The following is a 10,998-nucleotide window of genomic DNA, read 5'->3' as shown; positions in this document are numbered from 1 at the left end:
GTATGTGAAGTTTCCCAAAGAGTATATGCACCAATACAATAAAATGTGTTGTACAGATAAAGGAGTTCTTGCTTGTGGGACATATAGGAGTAGCTTCTCCTATTTTCAATTCACTTAGAAAAGCTGTATATCTTTGATCTGTATCATGTAGACAATTGGAAAATGAAAAAAAGGTTTTTAATTCATTTGTAATTATAAATAATTTAAAAGGTCAGTAAAAAAAAAGCTACCACTCTTTGTACGAGTAACAGAAGCACCACCTACCCTCTAGCAATCATGCACAAGATGTGACGTTTTGTAAGTTAACCTTCCACGGCTCTGTGACTGCAAGGAAATAGTGCAATTAACTCTTGGTCACTATGCTGTAAAATAATTGGAACATGCCAAATTTGTAAATCGGTTTTAGTACCTTAAGTGTTGCTGAATGTTCGCAACACAGCAGACACTCCTCAGACACAGGGGGGGGGGGGGGGGTCACATTTGCCCAGACAGCAAATAAATTTCTTAGAGGACAGAAGAAAGAAATACCTCATGGAATTAATTTGGGATAGGGGAGCTTTCTCTTTGTACAAAAACTTAAGTTTTAAATTAGCTGTAGGTAATGGCAAATGATCATTTGGTGAGACAGTCAATACTGTTACTATAAGTTATTTTCAAAGCTGCTGCCTCACCTTGCTGGGTTCAAACATGACTCACATTCTTCCTTAATTATTCAGCCGCCGTTTTCCTTCCTAAAGAAAAGCTAAATGCTAAGCTGCAGCCTGAATTTCTACTGCGGTGTTATGAGATCCACAGCCCTGGTAAGGACTATGCTTCTTCTCTTATAGGAATCACATATAAAATATTAATACCTCAACATGCATTCAATTATATATTTATATATTGATTATTAATATACTTAATATTTAATGATTTCATAATAACCTTTCCAAACATCTCCAGATGTTGCTTGCTGCTTATTATATTACATACATCAAACAAATCACATGCTGTCTGTCAAAGATCAGAACGAATTTATTTGCACTGAAGATGACGTAAAAACCAACAGACTGATTGTAGCATGTAGCCATGGTGAAATGGTAAGCACCAAGTAAGCTGAAAAGCAAAATACACAAACTGATGGAGAGAGAGAATAAAGCCTAACAATTAAACTGGTTATTTCAAAGCTGCTGCATAAAAACAAAAACTATACTGTCAAAAACATTTTTTTCCAAATGAAGATATTAAGAAGCATGCATTCAATATACAAGAGCTTATCCAGAAGTGAATCATGTTTGTGCCCAGAATAATGCACAATTTAAATCAGTACCTCAATACATCACAGTTACACTGAACTTTGCCTTAGAGAGGTTTCATGTATTAGAAGCAGCTGCAGAAATACTACAAGTGATATTCTCACCAGCCTGCTCATCACAGTCATCATTTGGCTGTGTGAAGAGCGACTCTGACCTGCAGGAGGCAAGGTCTGTGCCCAGGCATGTCCCATCTACGCACCTGGGGGGTGAGTCAGTGTAGATGGGGTGCAGCGCTTCTGATCACATCCTGTTTGTTCCTTTTTTAAGTTTGAAAAGGGCTCAGACAAAAACAGTTCTGTGTTAAAGAAAATATCCCATATGATGGTATCATCTGTAATAATTGTAATAAATAGTTATAGTTGCTAACATGGCGTTAGAAGTCAACATAACTACGGTCAGAGTATAGGAGTATTACAAAAGAGTAAATAACTCAAATGGTAAAAAAATCATAACTATAAAGTATTACGAATCAGTTAAAACCTAAATAAGATGCTTAAGCCTCTAGCTTGGCTTTACTCCATATCGTCTTTAAAAAAGCAGTAAAACGGTACCTTTGCCATAGGGAGTTCCAAAGAATGACAATACAATAAAATGTGGTAAAGAAATTCTTGCATGCAAGATATACAGGTGAAGCTTCACCTGATGATAAAACTGTGAGTAGCCTGGTTTGCCCCATATGAGACCTTGTATAAATGATTCGAACCCAATTGAAAGATTGTCATCTTACCGATACTTGAGTTGATCTCATTAAGTTCATCATTCATTCAGCTTGCTATATTTTAATTATATCAGAAATGAGTAGAGATTCAGGATCTGAAAGTGTTACTAAACTGCCATATATCTGAAATAAGGGCCCCAGGCGCACTGCAATGACCTGGCACTCAACAAAAACGTAGGCTGTACTTCTGTACGTCAGAGACTGACAATTCCAGGATGATCTGTTTTCAGACCCGTATTCAGAAAGGTTTTCAGAGCTTGCAAACAAGATATTCAGTTGGTTAACCGTGACTCTGTAGCAGAGACTTGATTTCCAGGTTTAGAGCCAACTGTATATATGGGGATGCGAGTCAGAAACCTTTCCTTAATGTCCAACAACTGCTCATGGAAAGAGTTAGGATGAGTCTAGGACTTTTTTTTTATTTGAGTCCAATATATTTGCTTTCTTTAGCTTCCAGAGAGGAATACTGCAGAAATGAGTCTGGTGTAGAATGTTAAGATCAATTTTAAGTTTTTCCAAGTGAAGTTAGATTCTTAGTAAAAATGATAGGATGTATTTTGGTCTACTTTCATACAGACATAACATAACCTTCAATGGAAAACGAAGGGATTTTTTATATTTTTTTAAGCTTAGATGCATGCTCCAGGGCCAGTTTCAAGCATCTATTTTCAATTGAGGGTACATTAGCCTCCACATTTAAGCTTTAGATGAAGAAAGTGTGAAAACCTCAAAAGCAAGCCATATATCTTGGTGATGAACAGTGTCTACCAACTATACATACAAATTCTTTGCTAAGCCTGAGACAATACTTCCATAATCCAATGTGGACTGACAGAACTAGCATGCAGTTACAGACGTAACGATACCAAGCTTTCGTGACCTGTTTTGTTTTTGCTAAAACTTTTAAAGCATCTAAGATTTTTTTTCTTAAAATTTTTCATGTGGGATGAAAGACAAGTCAAATATGACCAAGAATGCTTTTTTCTATCACTACTTTAAAGAGATTTCCATCCATAAACAACTCTGATCACTATGTAATTTGCATAACTGGCAGAAGTGTGCAGACTGTTCTTGTTTTAGTGACCGTGAGACCATTAATAACTAACTGTGCATCTGGTTTATAAGAGTATAACTTAAGTGTCCTGTCTGTTGTATTTATGTTTTTTTCTCTATGTAGACATAATTAACAAAGAGGCTATAGTGAACATCAGTTCCAAAGTAGTAATAAATATACATTATCTTAATTTAAAAAATCACTCAAAAATGAAACGAGGATAATAAAATTCCAAGCAGATAAAACCCGTTTTAGCATTCAAGACCTAAATCTGGAAGTCAGTAGAGATGGCCACTTGTAAACATTTTGAAAAAGGTTGACATTAGGTATGCAAAGCCAGAACGATGGCTTGCATAATTTTTTAATGTTTAGCAGCATAATGACGACATCATACCTCTGTGGACTGTATTTACCTCAGAGCAGAAGTTAGTCAGAGGAAGTATTTTATACACAAAATAGTTTTTGTGACTAAATGGAAATAACCTGCTATAATTAAATTCTGACTAATGCAATATAACATAGCTAGCTGACTATTTTTTCTAATATTGATATAATAAAAATGTTTAAACATAAGCACTGACAGAATGCAGTTAACTGAGCCACATGCATATTGGTGTTGACCCATGTGGGCCCTCACGCTCACTCACCCCACATGACTCACCCCACAGGGCACAATGCAAGTCTGAACCACAACCATTCCCCTCAGTCAAATACCAGTATTCATATTTGTTTTCAATTAGTTTTTAATGTGCAGTCAAATTCTGCCTTGGTCATAATAATTTATATTATTTCTGTCACCTCACACAATACAGCCTTATAAAACAAAATTCAGCTGCTATGGCCAATTCATGTGTCTGTGAGTCTGTAAGTCTACCATCTTCATATTGCGGAGGAACATCTTCGTCTGTGTGCCAGTGACCCTGCCTAGCCTCACGAAACAACGTCACCATTCAGGCATCCAACCCGCATCCTGCCACAGCAGCTTAAATGGTGATCATCCAGTTTAAATTGGCCTGATATTATGCGTTAGTGGTCTCCTCAGAACATTCCAACTCCAGAACATTCTGGTTTCATTCTTACCTACGTCTCAGCGGGTTTAGCCTTTCCAACTAAATAACTACTTGTCGAAAATGGCAACATCTTGATTGGGATCAGTAGGGCTCTGTTACATCCTTTAACCACACGTGTCTAGGAAGATTACCCTTTCGCCCCGAAACACAGAGGCCGTGCCACAGTTGTCACCAGACCAGGCTTTTTTGTAGAGGTCTGTCAGGATGCACAAGGCGCTCTGCTGCTGCCTGGTGACTGCTTGCTACATGGCGGTCATCTTGTTTTCACATGGCCATGAAGGGGTTCCGTTCCCAGCTGTGCCCTCGCAGTGGGTGAGGCCCGGGCCGCTGTGTCAAGCTCAGCACCATTTCAAAAGCGTGTCAATGGACAAACACGAATGCCGTTTCCTCACACCCCGGGCTCTGTCCGCTGATGCATAATGTCAGCCTTTCATGGATCAACAACAAGTGCCAGACAGTTCTGAAAAGCGTTTTCTCATGAGCAAAACAGACTTTGATTCTTCTCTATTAGGTCCAAGACACCATGGTCTGCATGCTAAACACCAGTATAGTCTCTGGTCTGGGAGGACAATTCTAAAATTATTAGCACTCTGTGTGGAGGAAGAATTGAGCGGGTGGGGTGCATATAATGGGGTAAATAAAGATAAGGGCGTGAGCAGAGCTCAAGTGTGTTCAAGCACTTTTTAAATGATCTCCCCCAATCAAAAATGGGAGAGTAAAAAGACACCAGGCAAGAGTGATGCAATTTTTATAAGTGCAACCAGGCATCCAGTGTTGGCTAACTTGTGATTCTGCCACAAAGAAACAGGATGACCTTTTCTTGTTGACACGCTGATGGGACGATGTGGTGTCAAACAGAAGTGTGAACAAATGACCAATCAGAATTTGCTCGCAGATCACATGTGAGTATATAAGTGGGCTCAGTGTAAGCACTCCTCCTTTTCTGAAGCTCTCCTCTAGGGCACATTCCTCCCTGAGCCTCCCACCTCTGCCCCCCCAGATGCGTTCAGGTGTGCTCTTTTTCCAGTCCAAGGTACTCGGGGTTCTCTACTGCAGGCATGACAAAGCCATTCGTGAGGCTGCCATTGGTGAGGTGCAAGGCTGTGGGTGCTGTGGCCTTCTCACCCCCAGCCTGAGTGTGCAGGCCTAGGTAGTAAGGACAGACAAACGCAGGTGAGGTGCTGCCCAGGGGGATGATGTACTCCGGGTTCTCCACGCTGTTCCCGGAGCGCAGGCCATTGAGGGGGTGCCGCACTCCGGCAGATGTCTTGCGGGGCAGGGTGCTGTAGCGGACGGGGGTACCTGCGGTGCCGTCTGCAGCAGTCTGGTTCACGTATTCTATTGGGGGGTGTGAAGTAGCAGTCTGTCTGAGCCTTTAGGCAGCTCATACACACACACACACACATACAAGTTGGTCTTCCTATCTAAATGGGGACCATCCATTCATTTCCATGGGAAAAACCCTAATCCCAATCACGACACCCTTAACCCCTACCCAGCCCTAACCTTAACCACAAGTAACCAACCAAAATACAAGAGTTTTGGCACTTTTACTTTTTTGATTGCATTCACAGATTTTTTATAAAATTGAGGTTATCCAAATGGGGACCTGAAGAAGTGTCCTCAAAAGTAAGTTTCAGGTTTTACCACACTTTGGGGACATCTTGGTCCCCAAATGTGATCCACGCAAACCTACACACACACACACACACACACGCACGCACGCACGCACACACGCACGCACACACACACAGAGCAGGTCTCACCTGGTTGCCGGCGAGCTCCACGGGGGAGGGTATGTGGGAGGCCAGGCAGCCTCGCACTCATGGCCCCCTGGTCGCCATTGGCAACCGTGGCCTGTGAGGGGTCATCGCAGTAGCGCCCCTGACTGCTGCAGTCTTCCGCCCCCGCATCCAGGAACACAGAGTCAGAATGGCCCCCTGCAGAATGATGGGACACGCTACGTGCCAGCAAGGGGTACCGGGGTACCCAAGGGCTGCCTGTGGGGGACTGAATGGCCAGAGCGGGGCACTTATCCTGCCCGAGGGTGCTGACAGACGAGTACAGGTACGGCCCCCCTGCCGAGACCCCATCTTCCACACACTGCCTGGCGCTCTGCGTACACAAGGGAGACCCGGTTATCTCCCTGCTTGTCGATACTCAAGGTCAAGATACTCAAGATACGCAGGACATTTCTGACCATGTGTGATGGGTGTCTGAAGGGCCCGTTCCTGGCTGCAGAGGCCGGCTGGGGCACCAGGTACTCCTCTGCTTCCAGGAGCTCTCGCATGTCCCCCCCCTCCTCCTCCAGCAGCATGCGGAAGAACTGGCTGTCCACTGGGCTAGACTGGCTCATGTTCCCATCATTCTGAGGGGAGGAAGGTAGGGGATGCGTGCTGAATATATTTAATCACATCACAGATTCTCTCATTCCAAAGGCCAATCTGCACAATTTCATACCGGAACCCTGCTGGAGTAAGCACCCAATAGCCTCAGTACAGTTCTGTTTAATTTACATCACAGCAGTGTGTTCCAGTCCCTGGATCCCCCTCGACTGCCTACATTTGAACATTCCCATGAGAAACTACAGCAGCAGGAAGGGATGGAAGCTGACGATAAGCAGACAGTAGAGCTCTCACCTGTATGACCACGTATCGGGGAGGGTCCCGGGCCATCGTGCTGAAGTCTGTGACCAGCTCACGAAACTTGGGTCGACTTTCCGGATCAATCATCCAGCCTGCAGGTTAATGAATGCAGGTTAAGCCTCTTTTGCTAGTGGGGAAACTGGCCCTTTACTGGCTGCTGCCATGGCAAGCTAGAAATTCCATGTTCTCCAGGATGGGTAAAATATTATCTCTGCTGCCAAGTTCCAGGGCCCCCGCCCTGAATCATTCCACCCCACATACTGAACCCCGAGCTGTGGAGTCCAGAAACTATGAACAAACCAGGCATAATACAATGCAGTGGAGATTCTTTTGAATTTGTCTCCTCCATCACCAAAACTCATGAGGAAAACCCAGGAACATAATAAGAAGGTTGGCCAGTCTGTACTCACACTTGACCATGATCATGTACACATCGATGGTGCAGATGAGGGGCTGCGGAAGCCGCTCCCCACCCTCGAGCAGCTCTGGGATCTGCCTGGCTGGAATCAGGTCATAGGGTTTGGCTCCGAACGTCATCAGTTCCCAGATCGTCACCCCTGGGGACATGAAGGGGTGAATAACATCAGCATATGGTCCAATATGTGCACTGCCAATGAGAGGCGAGCAGGCGCAGACTTACCGTAGCTCCACACGTCGCTCTGGTGCGTGAACTTCCTGTGTAAGATGGACTCCAGCGCCATCCACTTAATGGGCACCTGCACACAAAACCGACAGAGAACTACTGATGCATGGCAGGGTGCTGGGCAAAGGCGCAACAATTATGACCCTCAGCACAAAGAGGTACAGTGGGGGCGTGCAGGGGAACACAGAGAACAAAAGCATCAGTCAGACAGAGCAATGGGGGGGCTGAGTGCCTGCTAAATCACAGGCTTAGCAAGACGGGCTGCTGCTTTCTACTGCTGCTGCTCCTCAAGTTAGGGCTAAAAACCCAAACATTTACTTCTAACAGATTCTAGGAAATACAGTGTGATAGAGGTGCATGTTGGGATACACATCCATAGCCCATATTGGTCCCGCTATGCATGTCCCATCTACAAACATTAAAACACAACAATTAGGCCCTGTGACCCACACAATTGCCTGTGTGCAGAATATGCGGTCAGATGTGAAGAGAAAAGGAAAAGAGAACTGAAAGAGGCTTTGGACTGTGTCACCCATGGCAGAGCAGACAGGAAGACACCACGTGTTGCTGTACTTTGCCGCCTTCCGCGTGGTACTCGGTCTCATCAATGTCGAGCAGGCGAGCCAGTCCGAAGTCTGTGATCTTGACATGGTTGGGATCCTTCACCAGCACATTGCGGGCAGCCAGGTCTCTGTGGACGAGCCGCACCTCCTCCAGGTAGCTCATTCCCTGTCCAGGCACACGGGGGTGTTTGTCCACTTTCTGCTACCAAGCCCGGCCATCACCTGCCCCCGCCGCCCCAGGAACCCTGCCCATGCTGTAAGCTCCAAGTCCTCTGATATCAGATGTGGGCTGGCTCACCTTGGCGATCTGCACGCACCAGTTGAGCAGGTACTGGGAGCTGACACGCTCTTTATTCTCGCGCACATAGTCCAGCAGGCAGCCATATGGCATGAGCTGGGTGACCAGCTGCACAGTGGATGTCAGACAGATGCCCAGCAAGCGGCACACGTAGGGACTGGCCACGCCCGCCATCACGTAGGCCTCCTGCGGACAGAGCCATGGTTTCTCACTCTAGAAGTACACATTCGCTGTGGGTAAAGGCGCTTCTCTACTGGTGTATAGGAACCGAGCCATACCCAACACCATACCACGAACTGAGACTAGTTCCAGCTTGCTTTGGTTTCTAATGAAGAAGGGTCGATTCAGAAAAGGCGTTGCTGAGTTTGAAGAGCGACAGTGACGTAATCCCAAGGAGACGCATATATACTGCGCACACGGTGTACATCAAGGTTTACAAGGTTTACTATGTGCTAAATTCTGCTAGCATGTCTGTCTGAATCGCCGTGTTTTGTTAGCACCAAATGCTAGTGGAATTAGTATTAGTATTCGCATGTGTAAATTTGCATTACATATTCATTGTGTTCAGCTGTTGTATGCTACTTTTTTAAGTAGGAGCTTGGAAATTTTCAAGTTCTGAGTTATCCAGAATGCATCGATACATTGTGATGTGCTATACTATTGATAATGAATAATGTATAGAATATGCCCTTTCAGATAATACGTTAATATTAAGTGCAGATCACTGTGCATCTCAACCAATAAGATGGTGGTGATACAACCAGCTTGGTTTGGGCACACTTTCGGTTCTGCGATCTGTCAGCACAGGTGCGGCTTGCATACTTCGCAATGGAAAACTGACAGTTTGTGGTATTAATATGTTTAAAATGGGCTAAATTAAATAAAAACACCTATTTCAATGTGCATAGATATGCATAAAGTGGATGTGAGGGATGCAGTTAATATTTCACATCTTGCAGCTCAGGGCTCTGAATGCTAGCATTTAACAGCTGATGGAAGGGGACAAACAACCCCCCCCCCCCCTCACATGTGCATAAAAGCAAGGTGTTCAGACTCACATCCAGGATGTCCTTGTTGGCCTTTGGCGAGGTGTTCTCCAGCAACACCTTTATAGCTACTGGGATTTTCACAGTCTCCCCATCAGGGGCCCACACCCCCTTGAGGAAAATTTCCGTTTGTTATTTGCTTTACATTTACATTCATTGTCATTTATTTGGATCAACAAGCTGCATTTTCACACTCTAGACATGTCTAATCAGAGAAACTCGAATAGCATAGCAGGGATGGGCAACTAGCATCTCGCAGGCCTTAACCGGCCCTTTCAGCTCTGTTTTACAGCCTGCTTGCCACACTTTGAAATGAATACTAGCATATCATGCTGTCTGAGCACTAGGTGGAGCTGGAAACAGTTACCTGTAAAAACAGAACACTTAGGGTGAGCTGAACATTGAGTTGAAACGAGTAGTGCAAAGCCGACTGCCATCCCATCATTACTGACAAATATTCGTCTGTCCACAGCGCTTCTTTCCATTTTCTGTTGCATGTTGTATTATGTGTGTTTTAAAATGTCTTGGTTAGCTGTCTGATTTTTCATAGTTATATTGTCCAGACATTATATCGCAATATATGGTATTCTGATAGTATTTTCAAACAATATGTTGATTTGTTGTTATTATATAGGTATATGGATGCCTATGTGGTATTTTATGCTGATTGAAGATGCTCTGCAGCCTACAGAAATTACAGGGTTCAGTTTTAAAGATTATATATAAAACTGACTGCCCCCATCATTGCTGGTAATACATTTCATAGCTTGAAGTTGCCCATCCCTGACAGACCCTGTTTATACTTGGTTCTAAAATGCATCTTGGGTGATCAGATCAGTAAACAGCAGTCACATGGCCATTTACACCTGTGCCTATCACGCATCTTCAAAGTGTCCAGCTGACCAATTGTGTTCAGACTTCATTACTTCCTACATCACGTCCACTAGAAGGTCAAATGGCCTCACGCACAGTTATGATGTCAGTTTCTGTCACCAGACAAGTGCCAGATATGTTTAGCACAGGCTAGCTAAGTAAACAAAAATGCTTCAAAAACTAATATATATGTATGGACTATTCCAACTGTACATCAGTGCTGCTCTCCATTTTTTCGAGTTGGCGTGCTGTCACCAAAATAACAATCACATGATTCGCATTGATGATGTATTTCCCTGTGACGCCTAGTCGGGGATGCATCAGGATGTATTAGCATTTACACTACAAACATCCATCCATCCATTTTCCAACCCGCTTATCCGACTGGGTCGCGGGGGGTCCGAAGTCTATCCCAGAAGCAATGGTCACGAGGCAGGGAACAACCCAGGATGGGGGGTCAGCCCATCACAGGGCACACTCACACACCAGTCGCACACACGCACTCCTGCGGGAAATTAGCCTTTGGACTGTGGGGGGAAACCGGAGTACCCGGAGGAAACCCCACGACGACATGGGGAGAACATGCAAACTCCACACACGTGACCCAGGTGGAGACTCGAACCTGGGTCCCAGAGGTGTGAGACAACAGTGCTAACCACTGCACCACCATGCCACACTACAAACAATACAACGAGTGGTCTGAGTGACCAAATCACAATGTGCGGCCTTTTACACTTGTATTTACCGTTGTCCACTTGTGCTCCAAACACCCAAAGCACATTTTAAAACCAAG

General features: G+C 44.6%; 1 protein-coding gene across 1 annotated transcript in view; it reads right to left on the bottom strand.

Annotated features, from left to right (window-relative positions):
- Positions 1-3,786: 3,786 nt before the first annotated feature.
- erbb2 (erb-b2 receptor tyrosine kinase 2) overlaps positions 3,787-10,998 on the bottom strand; it is a 29,909-nt gene continuing 22,697 nt past the window's right edge. The window contains exons 19-27 of the mRNA XM_049012843.1: positions 9,345-9,443; positions 8,287-8,472; positions 7,999-8,154; positions 7,423-7,498; positions 7,193-7,339; positions 6,777-6,874; positions 6,338-6,505; positions 5,904-6,252; positions 3,787-5,475 (exon numbers count right to left, since the gene is read on the bottom strand). Coding sequence (XP_048868800.1) covers positions 5,144-5,475; positions 5,904-6,252; positions 6,338-6,505; positions 6,777-6,874; positions 7,193-7,339; positions 7,423-7,498; positions 7,999-8,154; positions 8,287-8,472; positions 9,345-9,443 — 1,611 coding nt within the window. The 3' untranslated portion in view covers positions 3,787-5,143. The remainder of the gene's footprint in view (positions 5,476-5,903; positions 6,253-6,337; positions 6,506-6,776; positions 6,875-7,192; positions 7,340-7,422; positions 7,499-7,998; positions 8,155-8,286; positions 8,473-9,344; positions 9,444-10,998) is intronic.

Source organism: Brienomyrus brachyistius, chromosome 5 (assembly GCF_023856365.1).
Source record: "Brienomyrus brachyistius isolate T26 chromosome 5, BBRACH_0.4, whole genome shotgun sequence".
In the NCBI taxonomy this organism is placed as follows: Eukaryota; Metazoa; Chordata; class Actinopteri; order Osteoglossiformes; family Mormyridae; genus Brienomyrus; species Brienomyrus brachyistius.
This window is presented reverse-complemented; position numbering and strand designations above follow the sequence as displayed.